The following is a 25,421-nucleotide window of genomic DNA, read 5'->3' as shown; positions in this document are numbered from 1 at the left end:
TGCATTTCTGGTGTAATGGTGTGTCCAGGACTTGCTATGGTGGGAGAATTGGGTTCTGATGATGCCAAATGATCTTGGTTTGTGTTGTTTATTTTCTTACATTTGCCCCGTGCCATCTGGTTATCTCTAATGCTACCTGCCCTTGCTAAATCTGACTGGAGCCTGACCTCCCTGTGATCCTGGTTGTGTCAGAACTCCTCAGAGTCAAGCTGTCTCTGTGATCCTGTGATTCTGGGATCCTGTGATCCTGGGTTTGTTAGATCACCTGGGAGTGGGGCTTCCTCTGTGTGTTGTGGGACCAGCTGCGAAGCTTGTGCCCAAGGTCTGCTCAGGATACCAACCCAGATAGACCAGAAGGAACCCAAGTCACTGGGCTGGCGGAATTCCTGTGTGCCTAGTCCCACTGGTCCCAGTTGCTCCCAGTGTTGGGACAGATGTTGGTCCCTCCTCACCTCTGATCCTGGGTGTGTCAGAGCATCTGGGAGTGGAGCTTCCTCTGGGTGTTGTGGGATTGGCTGTAGAGCTTGTGCCCAAGGTCTGCTCTGGACACCAGCCCAGACAGACCGGAAGGACGAAAAACACTAATTTTTAAAGTCAGTTCTGGTACTGTTTACTACTCACTTAGATTAAATTACCCTCTTGCTTACTAATTATGCTATTTTAAAATTATAAATTACAATATGCAGTGCTGAACAGTAAAAGGGAATCTTTAGAAAAACAAGTTTTTCATTTACAATAATCAGTTTCACTTGCTTTAAAATGTTAAAGTTATTTAAAATAATTTAAAAACTGTTCTACATTAAAGCTACAGCAGTCTCTTAGACAAGTTTCTGGAATAATTACTTATAATCTGAATCTGTTATGAAGGTAGAATACATCAACTATAAAATACTTTAATACTATTATTTATTTGCCCTAAGGCTACTTAAATTATATATGTGATGCTTTTAAAAAAGTAGTAACACTAACACAAGATTTTTTTAAAATGAGACACTGACCTAAAAGCAATTTTAATAACGGCTAACATTTTTCATCATATAGGGTTATTTATATTTAAAACTAAAAAGAAACTTTTTATATTGATAGCATAACCTCTAATGAGACTCACTATGTACCATGTCCCTCATATTCAATCTAATAAGAGTGGCAGACTGGGAGCTAAAACCACAAGCAGAGAACTCATGTGGAGTGCATTGCAAGTCTGGTGGCTCACTGAGACACTGCAGTCTACTCACTTAGCTATGTCATAGCAGGATAAAAGCAACAGTCATTTCAGAACTGGAAGAAGGTCCAAGGGCTAGGAAGCAGTCATCAAACAGCTCTTATCCTACAAGTGAGCACACTAAAGGGCTAAAGAAAGGCTGCTTGAAAATAAGAGAATTCAAAAGTTAATGAGACACTTATATACAAATGAAAATTTGTATTCTGGAACCCATAAAGTTTTCTGGGGCTATAGAGATGGCTCAGTGGTTAAGAACATTGACCACTCTTCCAAAGAAGACAGGTTCAATCCCAGCACCTACATGGCAGCTCAGAACTGTCTATAACTCTAAGATCTGACACCTTCACACAGACAAACATGCAGGCAAAATACCAAGGCACATAAAATAAAAATAAATAAATTTAAAAACGTTTTCTGAACTTATCCTAACTCTTTAAAATTTCTAAATCTGTTTTCCCTTAACATCCATTATTGTTATTGCTGTTATTATTATTATTATTATTATTATTATTATTATTATTATTATTATTAATCTTGTTTTATCAGACAAGGTCTCTCTACATAGTACTGACTATCTTGGAATTCACTATGTAGACAAAGCTGGCCTTGAACTCACAGAGATTGGCTTGACTCTGGGGGGATTAAAGGCATGGTGGTGCATGGCTAGATCAAAATCTACATTAGTTAGTGCTGCAGGTAAAGAAAACAAGGTTTGGATGATACAAGCTTGTCTAAAATAAAAAAACTGGTGGCTGGAGAGATGGCTTAGTGGTTAAGGGCACTTGTTGCTCTTGCTTAGGACCCAGGTTTGCTTCCCAGCACCAGCATGATGGATGGCTCACAACAATCTGTAACTCCAGTTCCTGGGGATCCAGTGCTCTCTTCTGAGCTCCTCTAGACACTGGGCACACATGTGGTACACAATCACACATGCAGGCAAAACTCACACATATTAAAGCAAACAAATCTAAAGAGAAAAAGAGAAACCCAATAGAGTGAGACAGCTGAATAAGACAGCAGCAACCAAATTTTCCTTGACATAAATTCTTTTGTTTCTTTTGACTCTACATACAGACATAAACCTAGAAGAACACCATATAAGCTTGGTGTCAGGGAACATTCCAGTAACTTAAATTTTATGTATTTACACACACTTAAATATTTAATTCTTCTATATACTTTGGGTTTAATAAAACTACTTAAACTTTTTACTACATTAATAGTGATCATTCTTTATGGCTAATCGTTACATTTTTATATAAATTATGATAGAGCCAATTACCCTTAGCCTTTGGAAATGAGCTGTTCATATGGAGATCCTGCCTGCTGTTGTCCTATATATGCCATATAAACTTCTATCACGTTACAGCATCACTCAAACCTCATCCCAACAGTTCTTATTTCTCACACATATTCTTATTTGCTGTTCTTATTCTTATTTAACAGTTCTTATCCCAACACATTCTCATTTGCTGAGCATGCAATGGCAGAATTACCTGAGAGCTCGTTTAAACGCCCTGAAGACCCATATTTTATACTTAGGACTGGGACCTCCCCAGTATAACCAGCCCCAGTGGTTCCCATGGGCAGCAGGTTTACAACTACACCAGCCTGAGGTTGTGCACAGCAGAGGGATGAAAGAATCTGAAGATAGAAACCTCATTTCCTGTCACTGTTTAAAAACAAACCAAACCAAACGACCTTTGCTTGGCACACACCTCCAAGGGCATCACTCCTGTTAACACAGTATGCCTGGAACACTCTACAAGCAGCCGTTCTTTGCTCACTTTCTACCATCATACAAGTTCATTCCTCACTCTTCAGTTATTGCTAAGTCCCCTCCCCCTAAAGTCAACAAGCCATAAAGAAGCAGTTCTGAAAGTGTCCAGTCCTCCAGGATCATTTTATCTGCTTATCAGTACGTACCAATGGCCAGCCTGGGGATCACAGTTAAAGAGTCCAGGATCAGCTCCTGAAGGGGCTTCACACAGCTACTCTGTGGGACTCTATATGTCAAGCAACCTTCCCTCTCGTCAGCTTCTGTTTCTCTAAGATGGCATGCCCTTGCCCTCTGTGCTGACACCATTGCTCCCTCTGAAAGCTTCTTCCCCTTTCCCCATACCTATTTCAGTGTTCAAGCTGGCTCCTAGCAGGCCCAACTGTGCCAGGCAAACCTGCTTTTGTTTTCTAGTTCCATCATTGGCCAGGAGGTGGTCCATGTTACAACAGAATACAACCTGACCATACAGTTAACACTTCTAGATGGGTTCAATGGACTCTGCAGCTTCTGTTTTGGTCTAAGTCCTTCCACCTTTTGTAGGAAAAACAACAGTGAACAGTTCCATGGAAGCCCTCCTGCCACCTGCTGTATCAATGTGCATGTGGAGACTGTCTCTCTGGTCCCAGGGCACTCTTCAGAGATCACAGGCCCAGCTGACAGGTGGATTGGAGCATCCAAACCCAGAATTACTCCTCAACAACTGAACTGTGAGATGTTCCTTATTCTGAGCTACGGAATTTGAGAGTAACTGTAACTCAGCATTCGCAAGTAGTTCAAATTTGTAAGCTAATACTCACTACACAGAGGCCTGCAAGGAGAGCCACCACATGCTATTTACCTCTATGTTCACTCCAGCTCTGGGCCCAGGTAGTTACCCGACATTTGCTGGACAGCAATGACTCCTCAAGTCCTGATCTGCATGCTCTGTGTGCAGGGGTCTTACATGTCTCCATGACTGTGTCCTTACTTTAAAGATGGAGTTAGTGGAATATTGTGAAAATCAGCTAAAACCACATGAAATGTTCTTAGAGCCATGTCCTGCTCACTGAAAATGTTTAGGGAAATGTTATGTCCTACAAATAAGGTTTTTAGCATGGACATGTGCCCAGCCTTAAAACTAAAATGCTAAACACAAGTGGCTTTATATGAGGATAATATAAGCTATGGTGAATTATGAAAAAATGAGAAAAAACATCAATGTACTCTCAAGTACACAGCACAGCACCTCAAAGGAAGGGCAAGGACAGAGCATGTTCGTAAGCTGATCGTGTCCACAGTCCCCCGCCCCTCCAAGGTCCTGTAGGAAGGCCATATGTGCTCCTATGTGACACTCGACAGTTTATAGTATAGCATAGACATTTAGACTCAGGTAAAATACGGCTTTTCCTACTTCCATAAAGTTTAGAGAAAAGTTTCCTTAAACTGAGTCTACTGAGTTCAAGGTCACTAAATGAATTGATAATTTAATGAGATTTCTTCCATGTGTTGGTGCCACCACTATGTAGTCTATAATTAAATGTTATTGCTTAAATACTAGGTCATTAAAATATGTAATTAGCCTATCACACCTTCTTACATAATCATACACAGTAAGATAATAAATTATTTAGTCACTAATTACAGGAAGACATACGTGAAATGTTCTCTTCATTTCAGGCACACAGAGATGCGGAGTAGCCATGTTTAGGGTTTTTCCTCTGGTAGCTACATAGGGTCAGTGCTCAGCTCTCAGGGCTTGCCTCTCACACCTGGTCACTTTTATTCTGGCTTCCTTCCATGGACCCAATTTCCCTTCCTTTTCCATTTTCAAAACAGTTGCTAGACACACAACACCTCTGACCTGCCTCCATGATTATCTCACTGTCTTAGTCACTAAAGAAAGCAGAAATAAAAGAAATTACATTGTGTAGTTAATTATTAAAGAGTCAAAAAGTATAGCCTACATAATCTTAAGTGAATCCTCAATACTCCAGAACAGGGGCTTATGTACACTTCCAAAATAATGGAGTGGAAATGAAGCGAGAGCAAATGACAGTAAGCCTAAATTTTCAAAGCTTACAAAGTGTTCTGTCAGATACACAATGGGCTTTCTAGAATGATGCAAGGCACACAATGCAACCGTCTGAAATTACTGATCTATTCTATAACACAAGAATAAGAATGTCAATCATGTGTTTCAATAATAGTCAACTGTGGGATATGGCACAAATATCAAAAAGCATTGTGTATGATTAATGCTGCAGTTGCTGGTTGAGTAACACCAGTGGATTTCTGAGACCACTCTCTACATATGGCCGCCTTAGTAAGGTGCGGAAACCTGGTGGTGAACACAGCCACAGCAAGGGAGGCACAGCTATCTGAAAACAATGACGAAGGCACTGACTATACCACCAGCCAGTGGTCAGTGGACTATTCCTCCCTTTTTGGCTGACTGTAAAAACAGTTTATCAACTATAAGGCTCTAGAGAGAAACTATCATAATATGTGTATGAATACTCTAAAAGTAAATAAACATAGACAGAGAAATAGGGACTCCAATGGGTTTATCAGACTATAACCATCATAATTTGAGGAACAACTGTATATACATATACATGCATACAGAAAATGAATGGTATGTATCTTTCATTATATATTGGACCCCAGACTCCCAACATGTATTACCAATAAAGAAAAGGAGGGGTGAACTTGCCCATACATTTTCTACTGTCAACAAGAAAGTGGACAAACTTAAGACAGTACCCACTTTTCTTTCAGGGCCCAATATCCCTTTCCCAAGACTAACCCTGTTATGTTTGGCCAGCAGTTTAAGGATCTGCCTTTTCTGAAGGAAAAATTCTTCTCTAAATCCTTAGTAACCAAATTTGGATCAGAATACAAATTGGGAGCCAAATTAGTTAAGAAAAAAACAAAATAAAGTGAAAAGATACAGCCAATTATTAGTAATTAAAAAAATCAACTTACAAAGGTGAAAAGCTAGGTACAATATGGACTCCCACTTCAGACTGAGGGGTAGGAATTTAGAATACAGTCATAGAAAAAGGTATTTGTGAATGAAGAAAGGAAACCATTCATCTCTCTAGTAGGCTAAAAAAAACCTATAACCTATTCAGGGCTAAACAAAGGAAGGATCCTAAAAATTACACCCCAGTGAAAGGGGCAGACACACAGCAACTGTGGTTGGTGGTCACCTAGTGGCAGTCACAGGATCTGAGAATGGCTTGTTCTCAGACTCTGTGTAAGTGTCTCTAAAACAGAGAAACATTAAAAAGCTGACCAAGCCTGCGAGGATTCCTAAGACAGGAAATATAGTACAGGTCAGTAACTTTTACAAAATGATAGCCGCTCAAAACGGTTAGAAAGCATTGTTTTTTTTCAATAATATCTTACATTTTCTAGCATCTTTTATTTACTGGACAAATTAGCCAATCATCATTCAAGATCTCAGTTTCTGTGGCTTTGGCTACCTGCATTATCAACCACTTAAAAAATAGTAAATGGAAAATTCTAGGAACAAACAATTCATCCGTTTTAACTTGCTGGCCATTCTGAATGACATCTTATGCAGCTCTGCTCTATCTCACTCAAAGCAAGAATCATTTCTGTAGGGTATACAGACTCATCTCGCTTATCAGATTGACTGTTAGCTATAAGACAGGCTGCCTTAGTAGTGCAATGCTTGTGTTCAAATAGCCCATTTACTTAAACAGCACCAGAATGCAACAGTTGTGATACAGGGAATTTTATTACAGTTCAGAATTAAAACATTTTGGCTTTATTGTGTCATTGTTAAGCATCTTACTGCATCTAATAGAAACTAAACCCTATCATAGGTGTCTATGTTCAGGACTAGATACGATCTGTAGTTTCAGGTACCCACAGGGATAGGGGGAAGGAGGGAGGGGGAGAGAAAGAGGAAGAGGGAGAGATGGAGGGATGTATTAGAATGTATGGGGCCCAGGTACTGGAGATACCTTTACATATCCTCAGGCAGGGACAAATATGTGCCAGGCTAATCTTAGGTATCATAAGACTACCTCTCAGACCTGTCTGCCTTAAGTAGCTATGTAGGGCAGAAAAGACAGGCTCTGGCCCTGCCTCTGATATTCAACAGCTCTCACCACAGGCTGCTAAGAGGGACAGAGTGGGATTTCAGAGACTCTAAAACTATGCAGTGCTTGCTCTAGATTACTGCTTCCAGTTCTCCTCTGTATATGTTTATTCCTATTAAAGGAGCACATACATAAGACTGTTTTCCAACAGATGCTTGCTTCTTAGGTAAAATCCTAAGAAAAGAGTAACATCATACTTGCTCATGTGTAAAAAGAACAGAAGCAAGAATTTATTTCCCTTTGATTTGGTATTTAATCCAATTTCCTAATACCTAGACTTCTGTAATTCCTTCAGCTATAATCCAAGATAGCCTGCCTGGTTTTATACTATGCTTCTTTGTATTATCTGTTTTACTTGCAAGGTTGCTATGATGCCAAATATGTCTTCTGAATTAACCGAAAATATAAGGATTTCCTCACAAGTTAACTACCAAACATAAGCTTGCTCTCTGCTTCAATGTCTGTAAAGTGAAGATAAACAATCTCTCAAAAACTGTTGAAAATAGCAAATAAAGAAAATGGAAACCAGTACCCAGCACAGAATACAAATGCACTCAGCATGCATTTGCCTGTCTTCCAAGTCTGGGAGATGGCTGTCTACAAAAGTTGCCTAAACACCCCATTGTACTTTAACGGCACATTTACTCCAATGAACTACAACACAGCATCATGTTTAAATCCTGCATTAGGTATTATTTCACAAGCTCACTTTAATAATATGGATTCAGCACTTACTATGTACCAGATTATGCTAGGACTTGAGAATTCAGAATTAGCAAGACAGAAGCCTTACTCTCAAGACACATTAAAGCTAGAAGAGATAAAAATTATGTGATTAAAAACAGAAGTAGGTGCAAAGAGCAGAAGTAGCAGGATGATGCAAGAAATTCGCCCTGTTTGGTGGAGTAAAGAGGACAAAGCTGAATAAAGAGTTACGCAGTGGTAAAGGGAAGGCACTCTGAGGCAGATTGGCTCTGGAGCCCCAGTTGCTCACTATCAGGCTTAGGGCAGTTTAATTTGCCTGAATTGCTTTGTGTATATACTTTGCAGAGTAAGAGTAATGCAGAAGAGACACTCAATAAATAGTGAGCTTATTGCCTCGTCTTGGGAGCTGAGTTTGCTTGCTTGTTTTGAACAGGCTAAGCAGTACATGGCACAGAAGACAGCATCTCTTGACTAACTATCAAGCTACATAGGACAGCCTCAGTGAGCCAAGGGGCTCACTAATATAGGCAAAATATATTACTAAGGTTTTTTTTATCACTACACTTTAATAAACAATTCATGCTTTAGAAATATGAAACTGTGAATAAATACATACAAGGTCATAAGTAAAATAAAGGAGTCTATCTTGAAATGATCTTTATGTGAATTTAACTTTTCAGAACTATAAAGATGCCACCAAGAAGACTCTGCCTGAAAACTGTCTGGGTGGTACAATATAATTCTGTTATATTTTTCTCCTTGAACATGTGAACCTGTATTATGACAGATTTTACCTATAAATATAGGTACACTATATGCTATTAATTTGCTATCACACAGATTTTGAAATAGAAATGTTCAACTGGAGTTGCAACATTTTAAAGAACTAAGTTTTTGTTTGGGGTTTTTGCTGTTGTTTCACAAAAGAGGCCACTCTGGACTCAAGTTGTTGACCCTATTGTTTTCCAGCCAATATTACTCTTTAGATGCTATTTTTAAAACTCAGAACTTAAGAGTATAAGCACTTCCATACTGAGAAAACCTACTGAGTAGATGAAAATATTATGTGTACTAATGCTCACTCTGACAACCTGATGCTATAATGTAGCTAAACTCAACTCCCGATCACCTTGATTAATGAAGGGAAATACACCGAATTCTCAAATTTCACAAACACAGCAACTTGAGGCCAGAAGGAGACAGCCAGACAAAAAAGGAAACAGGAGAGAAGACAACTGTTTCGACTGCTCTAGACCTTGGTCCAGCCCCTGACCCGCTATAATCTACTTAGTCATCTCTCTCTCTACAAATAAAAGAACGAACGGTCGGTCCACCGTGATCACAGAGAGCAAGCAATACAAGTACTGCAACTGGTTTGAGATCTGGCAGCAAGAAAAAGGGTTAAAACAGGAAAGGAAGAATAAAAAAGATCGAAACTGCAAGAAGCGGTGTGTGTGCGCGCGCGCGCACGGGGAAGCGGGGGTAGTTAATGACAGAAACGTGAACTGTGATCCAGTCAGGACACTGGCGCGACTCGCGCGTGCTCCAGCGGCCGGCACCGGGCCGGGTTTGCGGACGCCCCGAACACCCGAGGAGTGGGTCTCCCACCGCTCCCCCCGCCCCGCGCATTACCCGTGAGGTTCCTCAGCACCGTGCCATGGGCCCAGAGGCTCAGGACCTGCTGCACCGACAGGTTGATCATCGAGTGGTCGGCGCCCTCCGCCCTCATCGTCCCCGCGGGGCGGCAGCGGGGCGCTCCGGGGGGCGCCGCTCGGCGGGTGTCGCAGGCAGCGTCCTCCCCGCCGGGGAGACATCGAGGAGCGCTGGCGGGCGAGGCCTGGGCAGCGGGAGGGACCGCCGCTCCCGCTCAGGGCCCGCGTCGCGCCGCGGGGGCCCGCCACGCCACGAGGCCCAGGTCACGCCGTGAGGCCCGCGCGGACCAGCAGCCGGCAGGGGCAGGCCGCGAAACGAGGCTCATCGCGGGGACGCGCGACGAGGCAGCGGCGCCCGGCCGCGGCACCTGCCGCCCGCCTGCCTGCCGCTCGGCCTTCGGGTCGCCGACACTCGAGGAGCCGCCCCCTCCGCCCGCGACCGCCCCGGGGCGCGCGCATGCGCGTGTCCGCTCCTCTGCCCCGCCTCCCCCGGGCGAGCGGCTGCGCACGCGCACTGGCCCCGCTCCGCGCGCGCGCCGCCCTCAGCACCCTAGTGCTCGGACGGCGGTCGGCTCTCAGCGTCCGCCCGCAGTGGGGCGGAGGGAGCGCCACCTACGTCACTGGCGCCACCGCCGGGACTCGCTGCTCATTGGCTGCTCCGAGGGAACAGCCTCCACGCCCCTCGCCCCCTCCCGACCGCGCGCCCCAAGAGAATCGGAGCCGGTGAGCTGGGCGGGGAAGAGAGCGCTGTGTAGAGATCCAGGGAGCTGGCAGTTTTTTGGGGACTGCGCTTCGCTGCTCCAGATCCTTCCCTCTCCGTGAGGGCGTCTGCGAGCAACTTTTTGCAAAGGTGTAAATGCTGATGTTTTTATTTGCAGGGTTTTCTGAGAATGCGTCCAGTGACCTGGATACGTCTCTTCCTTTGCTAAATCCACTAAAACAGAAATAGATCCTCTTTGTCATTTCAGCCAGCCTTCCGGCCACCCGGCCGGCAGTAAAACTTGAACTCCCCTAGCTGCAGGATCTGAAATCACTTACTGACGCAAGGCCCGGCAGGTGTCCGAGTCCTCCTGGCCAAGGCTGGCTCCAGCGCTTCTTCCTGATAGGACTCTTTTCATCTAAAACTGTGATTCTCCCTAGCACTTAAACTAAATCAGCCCCGTTTCCCTGTCCTTCAAATCCAAGGTCAGCCTCAGAAGCATCATAATTCCAGTTATGCTGGTTGCATTCTTCCTTGAAGTTTGAGACCTTTTAATTTGAAAAATAAAAAATCGTGTTTGCAAAAAAAGTTAGTGCTAGTTGCCCTATCCCCCTCTCCCGCTCAACTCCATCTTTTCCCAAATACTCTGCTGCTAAACTTTGCAGAAGGAAGTAAGGAAAGAATAGCTAAACCAATCAGGTGTAGTTGCCCAGACACTGAAGGGTCGAATTGCCTAAATACTGTTGCTTTTGGTGAGCACCTTAAAAATGACTATAATGTATATGCAGGTTTATATTTGTGCATATTTTTCTTTTGCTCCCACAATGTAGAAAAAAGTTTGGGGGTCATTAAGAGGAACTGTACTAAAACCCACTGTAGTGTAGGGTTTAATGGCTGAATTAAATGTCAATTCAAGAGTATAGACTGTCGACATAAATGAGGCCTTAACATCCTAATTCATTTTAGGTAAATTGATTTTGAGTGACTTGGGGGGCTTCGTTTCTTTCTTTTTTTTCTTTTTTCTTTTTCTTCTTTTTGGCAGTCATAGTATCTGTCTTATCTCTCTAGCCTGAATTAAAGTTCAGAATTCCAAGTTACCTAATGGTGCTGCGAAGGGATTTAACATTATTAGGGAACATGACCACATTCAGTGAAAGACTTAAATAGCCAAGTCTCTGAGGAACATGTTAAACTCTCCTGTCATAAGCTTGCAAAATGAACCAGGAACCCTGTTTAACTAGCCAAAGAAGAGATGTTTGCAAGGACCACAGAAAATCACTCATGCTAATGAAGGTCTGTGGTTGCACCAACTACACAGAGGTCTCTTTTGGATTAGCAACACCCATCCTGCTACTAGGCTGTTAGGAAAAACTGCTGCCCTAGGTGGAAGCAGTTGCAGGGTCTAGAGTCCATCCAAGGCTGTAGCAAAAAGTACAGGGCAAGCTGTTTGGAGCACCCTTCCTAAGGCATCCGTGCAACGTTCCAGATGCTTGGTGCTGGTAAACTGGCTGCTTGACTGGCCGTCCTTCTGCTCAAGGCTGACAGGGCTACAAGGGATAATGGCCACCTGCCAAATGGTAGACTAACCCATCCCCAACGTCTTTGTTAGTAGACGAACATTGGAAAGGGAGCCCATAATTTAAGAAATTGCCATTAACAGTAATGGTGCTCATAATGTGTTTTAGCAGTACGTTGACAGTAGCTAACACCTGTCTTATCACCTCACGGGAAGGTAGGTCCTCCTCATCTGCCTCACTCCCAGGAGCTTGCCCACACAAGAGCCTTTCCCCCAGCAACTGTTTACTGCTTATGTAACCGCAGGAAGGTTATGTAAGTCTTCTAACGCTGTTGTTAGGAGTTTCTGTAACTTCTTGTGAGTCCCCTACATCCATGCAAGGAGAAGTGAGGTTAGCTCCATGATTGTTTCTGATACTGTCACCATAACTGATCAAGCACTTCAGTTGAGAATCTGTTGTCCATTCACTCCAAACCATCTAAGATTCAAACATTCCCACTTCCTCATAACTGCTCTCCACTTTTCCTTTCACAGCACAGCAGATTGAATATTTTATCTACTCATAAAACCCAAGTGTCTGGGTTCCTGTCCTAATTTGACTGCATTAGCTAATGTGAACATTTAATTACAATGGGTTACTAATTGTTAAGCTTCAGTCTCACCATTTGGGCATCTTAATATTTCATTATGTATTTCATATGTCACTCACTGTAGAGAATATATTATATTTACATTTCATTGCAATATTTCTTGAGTTATTTTGAGGACCAGGACACTTAACATGTGGGTGGTTAAGTGTTTAGAATGGAATGTGGATCTATAGATAACTGGAGGTGCTAGTTTTTCATTGCTGTCACATTTAAATATGGCTACTTTTTGAAACCAGATGAAGATTGCTACCCTGTAAATATTTCTTCTAAAGAATAAGCAAAAGGAACTTGTGAAGGAGTCCTCTGAAAGGAGAACATCTACTTATGTTTTCCTACTTTGAAAATTATAACCATAGTCCTGTGGCTCAAGACTCTCCTGAGAAAGGCCCTCCCTCTACTGCACCCCAGCTGCTCACTACTCAGCCAAACTCACTTACGGCCTTTTATGACTCATTCCCAATTTTTAGCCAGGTGAAGTAACATCAACTCCAGCTGTGAAAGATGAGAAAAATCAACATAATCAAACTTCCTTTTTTTTTTAAATTTCCTTCCCCGTTCTGTAAAAGTGTGGGTCTTGACCTCAAAGCCATACAATAGACCTGAAAAATATGAACCACAGCATAGACCATGCTATGTATTAAATGTTTGTGTCTCTCCAAATTGATGCACCTCCCAAATTACTATGAGGTCTTGACAGTGGAGCCCTTGTGGATGGGACTGATGCCTTTATTAGAAAAGAGAGAGAGATGCTTTCTTATCCTTGTAATGCATCTGTATGGTGCTTCTTTGCAAGGGAAGGGGCCCTCAACAAACACGGGAGTCTGATGGAACCCTTATTCGAATCTCCCAGCCTCCAGAACTATGGAAAATACTTATCGTAGCATTTGTTTCAGCCAGTCGCCCCCTAAGGCAGATGGGCTGCTCACCTAGCAGAGTAGCAGGAGCCATGGGGGTGATGTCATGGAAAAGCTCTAAGTGTCAGTGTGAAGGCTCTAAAATCACAACCCACAGAAGACAGCTCTGAGTTTGCACCAGCCTGAGAAAACCTCATTGACTGTTTGCTTTGAAAACAAAAGGTTGGGAGCTGGAGAGACTGCTAGGCAGTGAAAGCACTTGCTACTCTTGTGCAGAATCTAGTCTGTTTCCCACATCAGATGGCTGGAAACTGCCAGGAACTGCAGAGGGGATCCGACATCCTCTGGCCTCCAAGGGTACTTGTGCATATATACCTGCACAAATATAAATAATAAAATCATCAAACAACAAGTCGGTATTCCTTCCACAAGTGGAATATAAAAGAAAATCAGTACCAAGAAGCAAGTCTATTGCAGTGTAATAGTGTAATAGTCCATGTAGTTCTTGGGCATTTGGAGCAGGCGCGGGGGCGGGATGTGAAAGATTTTGGAAATATGAACTAGAAAAGCCTTCCAATGCTGCAAGCAATGCTTAATGGTCCTTCTGGTGGGTGTTCAGAAGAATGTCAGCAGATGTAGATGGGTGAGGTGTGGGAGTGGGGGTGGGGTGGGGTGTGAGGAGGGGAGTTCATAGATGAATGAGGACTCTGTCAAGAATCAGGCTAAACAGCATTACTGTTATCATATTCCGGCAGAGAATCACAGTTTCCTGAGAACTTCAGTGTGGCCAAATTCAAAAGTAACGGACTAATTTGTTTGGCAGAGGGAATTTCAAGACAGGAGAATATTCAGGCTGTGGCATGGTGGCTATTAACTGCTCTCATCCAGGTCTGAGTGAGAGAGAGACAGGTGGAACAAAAAGATATGAAAACTGTGTGGATTGCCAGGGAAGGTAGCCTGGCAGGAAAGTTTCAAGGTGATGGAAAAATTACAGAGACCGCAATTGATAAAAAGTCCCCTGGCAGTAAGGCCAACTTGTGAAAACTCAAATTCATTTGAAAGGAATGAGCTTAGGCTCACAACCCACCAAGAGGACTCTTTGCTCAAAAGCAATCACCTAGAAAAAAAAAATGTTTCACCAGGCTCCACACACAGAGGAAATGAAACTGTGGTTCAAGGGGGCCAGGCTACATCTAGGGCTGACAACAGAGCTTGGTAGCTTTGGCCTTTCGGTACAGGTTTTCAGACATGAAAGATGCAAAATTAAGGGCAGCACAGAGGCTTGTACCAAGAAAGCTAAAAGCCGGCATTGCGTGGCAAGGCCAGATGCCATACAAGAAGTCCCCAAGAGAACACTGTATGAAGTTATGAAAGTGAATAGTAGCTGTTAATGGGGACCCGGTATGGATGTTGCAGGTATCTACCAAGGAGAGTTACAATCATGGGAGTGAAGCCAGTCTCAGAGACAAGCTACTACAGTTCAAGTCACAAAGCTGCAAGTCAGGGCTGCCCACCTTACTGGAGCCCAAATGAGTCTACCAAGAGCCCTAGGTATAGGACATCTGCATTTTCATAGGAGAAGACAATCCACAGACAGGTCTGAGATGAGTGTGTTGTGGCACATCTAAAGAGACTCCTTGTCACAGCCTGAACAGGTGTGGCAACCCGATCCTAAGATTTTAGCTTTGTGTTTGTCACCCTTGCTCTATTGCTGTGAAGAGACACCATGACCAAGGCAACTCTTATAAAGGAAAGCATTTAACTGAGGCTGGCTTACAGGTTCAGAGGTTAGTTCACTGTCATCATGGAAGGGGGCATGGGGGCCTGCATACTGATCCACAGGCAGACACACACACACACACACACACACACACACACACACAGAGGAAGAGGGAGAAAGAGAGAGAGACTGAGCTTGGAATGTGTAACCAATGTACTACTTTGTGGGTTCGTTTTTTGCCTTTCTCCACCCTTTTAACCCCCTGACACTAGATAGGAGAGAAAAAGGATTAAAGGGAATATATATATATATATGTATATATATATATATATATATATATGCACTTAGTAAATATATTAAACATGTTATATATAGGTATGTATTCTATATCTATACTTAGTAACATAATTGAATATATCTATTTTCCATAAATGCTGAGGTGATAAAAAAAAAACTATGAAAAGATGACCATCTGGTATTTGCCTTTGTGAAAGCAAGAATTGAAGCTACCTTATGTCCATTGCCTTTCCCTCTAATCTGAGGTTTGAGACATGACTGAATCAGCTAGAAAGAAAAGTCTCTTCCCTCCCTAAGTATCTCTTTCTTTCCTAATTATGAAAGGAGTAGAAGACAATGCTTTAAAATCCCATTGGCCAATGTATATTGAGAAATTCACTGAGCTAGACAGTGGGTGACTGTCACCTCTTAGTTTGCCAAGGGCTCTGTGACCAATGGCTTGCACAACAAAATGTATCTTCCTCCTTGCAACCAGAGAACATTTCAAGTACTTAAGAGTCTGTCTGTCAAGAGAACCTCCCATTTTAGGTTCAGCTTCCTTATAGTTGTCCTGGATATCCAAGTTTAAATGAAGTACAAAGTTAAATATATGCTTGTTTGTTTGTGTTTGTTTGTTTTTGCTGAAATAGGGTTTCTCTGTGTAGCCCTGGATATCCTAGAACTTGCTCTGTAGACCAGGCTGGCCTCAAACTTGAAAATTTGCCTGCCTCTGCCTCCTGAGTGCTGGAATTAAACCCCTGTACCATCACCACCAAGCTTATAATGTAATATTTTATTGTCAACTACGGTGCTCAAATTGCAGTAGAGGGGTAAATAAGGACTTTCTTTAATTTACTCTGGGGTAAAAATAAGGCAGGATCAAAATTCTTAGTCCATTTTAGTCTCATGTCTTAAATGATAGATTTCATGTCAAATGTTCTTAAGAAATTAGAAATAATGAAAATTTCAAAGTGACTTTTGAAAAGCTGATGGGAATGTTCTAAGCAGACCTCTTACTACTGAATTACATGCTGTCATTAAAGGTCCCCTCCCTTCTCCCTGGAACTTCTGCAACAGTTACTTTAAAAGGCAATGGTTTTTTTTATAGCCTCTGCCCTTTTCTCATTTTCCTTCCTTTCTGGACAAGAAATGAGGAGTTTGTTTTTTCCTTCATACTCTTGGTAAAACAAAAACAAAAACAAAAACAAAAAAACCAAAAACCTTGCAATGCCTGCACAGCAATGTCTAAATTATGAGAAAGAAAAGATAAATTCATGAAGTTAGATCAGTCCTTTGCTTTGAACTTGCTGTGTAGAATGCAATTCAGAATCAAAATTCACCCCTGATCTTTTGGGTTTTTTGTTTGTTTGTTTTTTGTTTTCCTGAGTGCTTCCAACAAGATAGAGCTGTTTATATTTCTGGGAGAGAACAATGTACTCCATGTACTGTGTAGTTTCACAAAATTATGGTGGAAGAAACTTTGTCTGGATTTATGTCATTGAGAATTTAAGTCAACATTGATTTCTTCTCACTTAAAATCAGAGTCTCTTCTTTCATATGCGGATACCTAAAATTGGCTTTGAGAAAATTGGCCTTCTTGTGAAAGCTGTGTTCAATGGTGCTAAAGTTTGTAATTTGAGGGTGAAATCTACTGTTCTGAAATTTGAAGTGTGGTGTCACACCAATTAAGTGGCCAACCTAGAGAGTGCTTCTTTTGATCTAAAATGGTGCGTGTCTTCATAGGTGAGGTATTTCTTATGTATATTTAAATGTGCAGTGATTATTTAATCAAGAAAAAAATCACACACTTTATTGTCTACCTGGCTCAAGCAGGATCATTTTTATTCCTGTCCAGGGCTAGATGCTTTAAAACAGTGGTTCTCAACCTTCCTAGTGCTGCGGCCCTTTAATACAGTTCCTCATGGAATGGTGACCACAACCATAAAATTATTTCATTTCTAGTTCATACCTGTAAGTTTGCTAATGTTATATACCATAATATAAATATCTAATATATGCCCCCCAAGTGGTTGCAATCCACAGTTTAAGAATCGCTGCTTTAAAGACTAATATCAAAATATATTGTCAATAATTGCTTGAGCTTTATCTGTAGAACAGACCCTGGGCTAGGCACTTTTTGGGGTGATAGTTTTCACCCTTTCTTTGAGAAAGCATTATCTCCAGTTTAAGAATGAGGTGGCTGGATGCAATGAGGTTCTGGGACTGCCTCCACAAAATGCCACAAACTTCTGGCTCTAAAGAACTTTTTTTTTCTAGTAGTGCTAAAGGGAAGAGCCCTGTTCCTTCTAAAAACACTAAGGCAGGATCAGATCCACACCTTCCCTTCATTTCTTCTATTCCCAGCACCCCTAGGTGCTCCATGGTTTGCTGCTCCACAACCTCTGACTCTGCTCCCGTCATTACAGGCATAGGTGTCTTCCTTTTGTCTCTCTCCACTTCTTACAAAGACACCAGTCACCCTGCACTACAGCTCCACCTTGCTTTAGTATGAACTCATATTGATCTCTTAGATCCACAGTACCCTCAGTCCAAAACAAGATCACATGCCAAGCTGGTGGGAAAGGCATGAGTGGGGAAAGATAGTCATTACCCTTATAGTGGGTAAGCCTCTGCAAATTAAGTTGTCAAGGTGTAATGGACCTAGGAAGAGTTTCGGTCAGAGCCCATGCGCGTAGCAATGTCATCATTCTGTGAATGCTTGCAAGTCCATCACCTCCCATCTTTCCTCTCCTTGATTTTCAATCCCAGGTCGTTATAGAAACTCTTCTAAATGCAATCTTAATTCAACTTCTTTTGCTCCTAATCTGTTTTGTTCCCTTAATTCTTTGTCAGTCCCAAGTGTCACCTCCCAGCCACGTCTCTACCAACAGTAAGTAGCTCAGCTCACCTGTCCAAGGCCTGAATATAGGGCATCTCAACCACATTTCTCCATCCTTCTCTTCTCCAAAATCTCCATTTTCTTGGATGCAGTTGAACTTTCCATGCTATTGTCTATTTTTTTTTTTTTGTATATAGCATGCATTTCCCCCCTGCACTCTCCCCTAAGCCCCAGTCCCATGCATTCAGATACTTTGTAGACAAAAAGTTCCACTGTCTTCTCTAGCTTTTCATGTTTGAAACCAGATCTTTTCTCTCTTGAATGATCTCCCATCTTTTCTCACATCTGCGCTGTCTTGAGGAAGTCTTCACTGGGTAACAGATGAATCACTATACGATGCTCCAATTATCTTGCCTGGCTTCAGCCTCCACTCACCCATATTACCTCACTCTAATTTCTGTCGTGTTACTCCATGGTTCAGCAGTCTTGCTGTGCTGATGGTCACGTTCAAATGCTTCTGACCTGCCTTTGTCCACGGTACTCACCTGGGCAATTTCCCAAAGCTTCCAGCACACGTTAGTGTCTAGAAAGGTAGATTGCTCCTCTGCAGAACAAAGCACACTCTCATTCCTATACTTCGCCTTGGGTCTTATATCCAGTGCTTTATCTTCTCAAATACTCACCTTCAAGAACCACATCAAACCACATTCCCTTTGAAAGATTTCTCTCCAACCATTTCAGTTTCCAGTCTCCTCATAAGAGCTTAAAGAGTAACAGAAGAGTTGTCAGAGATAACAGTGTGGGCCCTCTGTCTTGGTGTCCTGGGCAATTGGCTTCTCTGTTTATGCTTACTTCGCCTCTATATTCCCTAGCTCAGAATTTACAATGTTCAACATCCACCACTCTAGGCAGTCTTGTTTTACACCGTGCTTCTTTATACTGCTTCCTCATCTCATGCCATCTTTCTCTCCTGCAATGCTGTAGCACTGACAACTAATGTTGGCTATTTATTGAGCCATTTTTGCTCAGTTTAATTCATAATGCTTCTCAACAGTTTGAGAATGAGGTTTCATATAGAATATATAGAAAACAAGTTTCTGAAACTAAATGTGTGCTAGCCTAAAGACCTGGAGCTAAAGGGATCATGGACCGAAGCCAACAAAGCCATAAAACAAATGAAACCTTTTCTCTGTATCAGCTCTTTTGAGGGGTAATTTGTTCCAGTTATAGAAAGCTGATTAGCACAGTGGGTATTACTGAAAAAAATTTTCAGTTAACATTGTGAGTGTATTATCTCTTTGCCTCAGTCATTAAAAACATGTCACAGAACTGTATGCTGAACCCAAGCCAAATGTTTGAAAACAGAACTAACTCAGTGACATTCAAGAGTAAAAAATTATAAGTGCTTCGTTTTTCCAGTGTTAAAGTTATTATTTGAAATATTAGTAAGACAAACCAAACTTGATCTCCCATGTTTCTCTATACCTTTTTCCTTTAGAGACATAACACGATTATCCCAGCACCATCTCAGAGAAGAGATGACTTTGATCTAGTTGCCATGGCAGCAAAATAAGCAGAACACTACAAAGATATATAGTTGCATTGTATCAGTATCAGATGTGCTGACCTCCTTTAGTAGATAGAAGGGGGAGGGGAATAGAACTCTTACCTGGGAGTCTAATCTTGACTCCCTCTTGCTTCTTCCACCTTCTAGATAGAAATGACCTTGGGAGATGCTGGAGTATATAGGCAGGTTAACTAAAAGTAGGACTCTGATGATGTAGCTGCCATGCTGCCATGCTATGAAGGGGCAGAACTTCTGTGCTGATGCAGCTGTCTGGAGAGATCACCAGATCCCAGAAATAATCTCTCCCACATGCTCCTATGAGTAAGCTAAATAAACTCATTGGTTCACATAGTGGACCGAGCAGAATCCATTCTTTGATCTGCTGTTAAGAGCACTGGTTGCACTAACCAAAGAGTACACATGGAGGGCTCCATGGCTCCAGCTACATATGTAGCAGAGGATGGCCTTGTCTGGCATCAATGGGAGGGGAGGCCCTTGGTCCTGTGAAGGCTTGATGCCCCAGCTTAGAGAGATGCTAGGGCGCTGAAGCCAGAGTGGATGGGTGGGTGGGTGGAGGGGCACCCTCTTAGAGACAAAGGGGAGGGGATATGGGATGGATTTGTAGAGGGAAGAACAGGAAGGGGGACAACATTTGAAATAAATAAAACAACCAACAAACAAACAAACAAACACACACTGGTTCCTTTTCCAGAGGTCATTACATTAAATACTTTAAATATTTTTTAAAAAGGCATTTATTTATTCCTCCTTAAGAAAAATTAGTGCAATGCCTTTCTAAGAACTACATGATAGGATTAGAGTTTTTTAAAAACAAATAACTAAAGGAGTGATCAGATGTCAAAGTCTAAGCATTCTCTAACAAAACACATTCTCTGGTCAGGAAAACACCAGAAAGTTCCCACGAAAGCATCATTAGAGCAGGGTGTTCTCTGTACACAGCACCTTGATGAGTGAAGCAGCATCACCCTAGGTTTCTAGCGGACATTGAACTTAGGTTGAGGGAATAGGTGGGTGAAGCTCTCCATATATAAAGCCAAGGGAGTGGAGAGCATCAGTAGGCTGGGGACTCTGTAGGGGAAGCCTCTCAAGAGACACTTTACTTTTTATAATTTGTGTTTCTTTGATAACGAGTCAACCTTACAAAAGAATGGCAAGGAGGAGGAGGAGGAGGAGGAGGAGGAGGAGGAGGAGGAGGAAGAAGAAGAGGAGGAGGAGGAGGAGGAGGAGGAGGAGGAAGAAGAAGAGGAGGAGGAGGAGGGCAAAGAGAGAAAAGAAGGAAGAGAAGAAAATAGGAATTGTTATGAACAAGGATCTTCACATAACCCAAGGCAGAAGCTAGAGAAGTTCTAGAAGGAACTGAAACCAGGGCCCACAGCTGACGGGTTTGAGGAAGTGCTCCTGGTCCATCTTTGCTTCTCCTTTTGGCTTTCCTCCTGTTTTCTTTCTGAGGACCGCCTTCTCTGGGCTTCAACCCATAGTATGGTGGTATAGTCTCAGACTATATTCAGACTACATGAAACAAACTCATGACTGGCTGAGAGGAAAATGGACCTATTTAAGTCGATCACAAACACTTGAACAATCACTTGTTGCCCTGCAATGTTGTTATGCGCTATAAATTTGGTCTGATCACTGCTCTGTGCTTATTCCAATATTAAGATGCAATGTTGAAATGTTTGGGTTGTGACCTTCCTTAAATTTCACTGTGAGCAAGGAAGTACTGAGTAGATAAGACAAACTTAAAGTCACCACAGACAGCAAAAAATATAACGGTTTGAGAATGACTTCCTTGAGTCAAGCTTGCTGAATAGTTAAGGTTCATTTTGAGTAGAAAATTTCAAAGGAAAAAGAATGTTTAGGAGCTTGGCAATATCCTAGGAGCAGATACCTAACAAAATATGATTTGAATGTAGCTCACCATTAATATCTATGCTGCTTGAAAATATAATCACACACAAAAATCATGAAATATGTTGAAGTAAAAAATAACCCAAAATAATTTAATCCTAAAAATTCCTCACAAAGAAAAAGTTACAAGTAAGTGAATACTATGTTAAGAAATTCACAAGTTTTACAGCGTTGTACAGAAAAGCTTAGGAAAACTACCCCAAAATGTCATTTTCAGGTAATGTCTGGGTTGTGTGGTCATGGATAATTTTTAGTTACTTCATATGCTATCATTAGAGATGTCATTAATGAAAAACTTTTTCCTTTATGATCTAAAGCAGTTGTTTTTGTCAAAAACTAATAGCCCAGCAGCAAGAACATCACTCTAGGTTTTAAGACAATACTTTGATTAGGTATAGATGATCAATGTGTAAATAGAAAACAATACAGATTATTTACATTTGATAGAAGTAGTGTTGAAGGACATTTGACTTCATTTTGCATAAACTTTTCCCACTTAAATATTCAATAGTTACAACACCTTTTGTTGGAAAGTTCTTCTTTTGCCTCTGCTGAGTAGAAATGACAGTGGTGGTGCACGCCTTTAATCCCAGCATTTGGGAGACAGAAAGAGGCAGATTTCTGATTTCTAGGCCAGCCTGGTCTACAGAGTGAGTTCCAGGACAGCCAGGGCTATAGAGAGAAAACTTGTCTCAAAAAAGACCCAAAGAAATAAAAAATGAAAAACAAAAACCAAACCAAAACAAAAAACAAAACAGAAAATAAACTATTTCTGGGCTTTCTATTCTGCCACTCTGATGCTCATTTGTTCTTACGATGGTCTTGGAATTTCAGAAAGAATATAAGTTTAGTAAGCATTGAATTCAGAGAGTGTAAAGTCTCCACCTTATCATTTCTCAAGTACATGTGAATCTTTTTATCCAGAAAATAGCATACATCTCCAGCTATTTGGGGTTTCTTAATTTCTCTTAAGAGTCTTATAATTTTAATGTCAAATTTTCAATGTTAAATTTGCTTTACAGGTATTAGATGCCTCCCCAATTGCCACTGTAAATGAAATATTTGTTTTGCAGTTGTTTGATGCTAGTGTATAAGATGATTGACTTTAAAATATCAATGAGGTAACTTGCAGCATGGTTGTATTTGATTAGTTTCTCTCGTGGAGCAGTTTCTTCTTGGGACTGAAAGATTCCACGCTACAGGGAAGGTTTGAAGAAAGATGCTGAACAACTCAAATTGCTTCAGAAAGTAGCTGGAACTGACTATATTTTCTAGGTGTCTTCCTCCCTGAGCAAGTAGCAAAACCTGATAAGTCATTCTCAAATAAGCTAGCCAGTAAACAAGACTCTGAGACCAGACCAGCCTTGAAGAAGCAGAAACCAGCAGAGCTGCCTGGAAGAAGTTTAGACTGAGTTACTGGAAAAGGACACTCTCCAACCTGCTGAGCTGCCCGCAGGCTGTGCAGTGGGTTCCAGGTTTCCAGCTGTTGTGAGATGTCACCCGTGCCAGGGTTGGTGTTGGTGATGCAGCTGTCTTTGACTCATTTCTGTTCCTGTGGGTAGCCCCTTACCTATTTGTATAAGTAACCCCAATAAAACTCATTGGTTCTCCAAGTTGGACTTTGCTGCTATCTGTCCTTCAGTCTGTCTTGAGATCCCTATCTGGGGTGAGTAGGTGTGTGTATGTGTGTATTGTCTGTGTTGTATCTCCCCAGGAAAAATCGTGGCACCCAACAGTTTCACTAGTTGCTTAGTAGGGGCCTTATACTTTTCATCAGCAATACATATTAAGATACTTGTTTCACTTTGTCACCATATTTGACCAGCTGTGGCTTCAATAACACATTTAAAGAGGACATTTTCCCCTATGTCCACCTGAGAATACAACACAGAGATTCTTTCATCAGTACATACTATATTAACTAAAAGATTTGTATGGATCTCCTTATCAGGTCAAAGATAGCCCATTCAACTTCTAAGTTACTTAAACATTTACTTTGTAAAATTTTTGATTAAGAGTTTGTCTTTTTCGAAGTGTGGTTTAATACATCTATTGAGAATAATCTGTGCCTCTGAGTCTTCATTTTGTCAGTATAACAAGTCACATGTATTGAATTTTGAATATGAAATCAGCTCTGCATTCTTGAGATAAACTCCACTCTGCCACAGTTTGTCGTTATTTTACTGTATCGGTACATTTAGTTGGTCAGCATTTTGCATGCATGTTTACGAAAAGGATACAACTTAGTGATTTTTCTCTTTTAAAAAAATTCAATCAAAACTCACACTTTGTTCAAAGTAAATTGTAAAAATTTCCTTGCTCATCCAAAATAGCAGCAGTAATTTATATAATACTTTCACAAAAGCATCCACTAATTCTTAGGAATTCTGAAAAGACAAGGGAATTAGTCATGAAAGAAATTAGTCAAATACATTATCAGTGACTTTGGACTCTGGCGTTCAATGTCTATCTTCTAGAAAACTTACAATAGTATCTATTGAATCTAATACCTGATAAGCTATAAACTGAACAAATTGATGTATACAGTGTAAAGGGGTCAATTTTGGATAGCTTTCTATTCAGACCTTCATTTTCCTTTGTTAGTTGCTAATGAAGTCTGAGTTTGTTCAAGTCAATTTCTGATGCTTGCTGGTAGTTTTCCAACTTCCCCATTGCAGAGTTTTAACAGTATAATAAATATTTACTAGTTGATGGTCAAACTTGTGCTCTATAGAAATACTTAAAAACATTTTTAAGTATTTGTGTGTTACCTAAAGGATCCAAAGAGTGTGGAGCTGGAGTAACAGCCATTGTGAGTTGTTTAAAATGGACTCTGGGAACCAAACTCAGGTCCTCTGCTCCATCTTCTGGAAGAAAAACAAGTGCTCTTAACCATGGGGACATCGCTCTAACCATATAGTAATATTTTATAAGATAGATTCCTCAACAAACAGGTAATTTAACCCCTATAATTACGTGCATGGTGTTATGTTCAAAGCAAGTAACCTGGTGGTACAGACCTGCAATCTCAAATACCCAGGAGGCTGAGACAGTAAGATCATGAGTATTAGGTCTGCTTGGGCTACATAGTGAGTTTAAGGGTAGCCTGGGCAAGTAGGGCAGATCCCATCTCAAAAATGAGAGATAAAAAAGTGTTGCTAACACTGCTCAGTGGTAAGGTACTTTGTTTAGCATGTGTATGAACCTAAATTTAATTAATTCACACACACACACATAATCACATGCATACACACACACACAGAGCTAAAATATACTCAAGGTGCCAACAATATAAATTACATAGAAGTAGAATGTTGTTTTAAAGTATCTTCTGATAAAAAAGTGTCTTCATAGAATAAACGTTCAAATACCGGAGATTTGGAAGGATTCAGCAGAAGGTCCATGATTAAGTGACCCACATGCACCTCGCAGCTTTCCCTGTGAAAAAGAAACATTAGAAGAAATCTATTTCTAACCACTGCCTTAGATATATTCAGTGTTTCTGTTGTACTTTCCCTTGTTGCTCACATGTCACTGAAAGTCCTGCGTGTTATTTCTGAAGTTTGAGAAGGAAAGCTATGGCATTGGATGAAAGCATTTTAAAATTAAAAAAATACTTCAACATATCAGAGGTCAAGCAAGCTAACTTTGTTTAATGTGGATCATTATATAAAGTAATTATAAAGTGTGTGAATGGATGATTCTGAATATGTGTGTACCATTAAATTAAAACCATGAGAGGGTCAGGGGCCGGTGCCCTGAGCAGACCTTGGGCACAAACTCTGCAGCGGGTCCCATAATTCTCAGAGGAAGCTGTACTCCCAGGTGTTATAATTAGCCCAGGATCACAGGATCACAGAATCACAGGATCACAGAGACAGCTTGACTCTGAGGAGTTC

General features: G+C 41.3%; 1 protein-coding gene across 1 annotated transcript in view; it reads right to left on the bottom strand.

The window, feature by feature from the left end:
* Positions 1 to 10,024, bottom strand: part of Tmem170b (transmembrane protein 170B) — a 39,569-nt gene extending 29,545 nt beyond the window's left edge. Inside the window, exon 1 of the mRNA XM_031358027.1 lies at positions 9,452 to 10,024. Coding sequence (XP_031213887.1) covers positions 9,452 to 9,548 — 97 coding nt within the window. The 5' untranslated portion in view covers positions 9,549 to 10,024. The remainder of the gene's footprint in view (positions 1 to 9,451) is intronic.
* Positions 10,025 to 25,421: the final 15,397 nt, after the last annotated feature.

Source organism: Mastomys coucha, unplaced genomic scaffold (assembly GCF_008632895.1).
Source record: "Mastomys coucha isolate ucsf_1 unplaced genomic scaffold, UCSF_Mcou_1 pScaffold7, whole genome shotgun sequence".
In the NCBI taxonomy this organism is placed as follows: Eukaryota; Metazoa; Chordata; class Mammalia; order Rodentia; family Muridae; genus Mastomys; species Mastomys coucha.
Note: the sequence above shows the minus strand (reverse complement) of the source record. Positions and strands in the feature narration are given on the sequence as shown.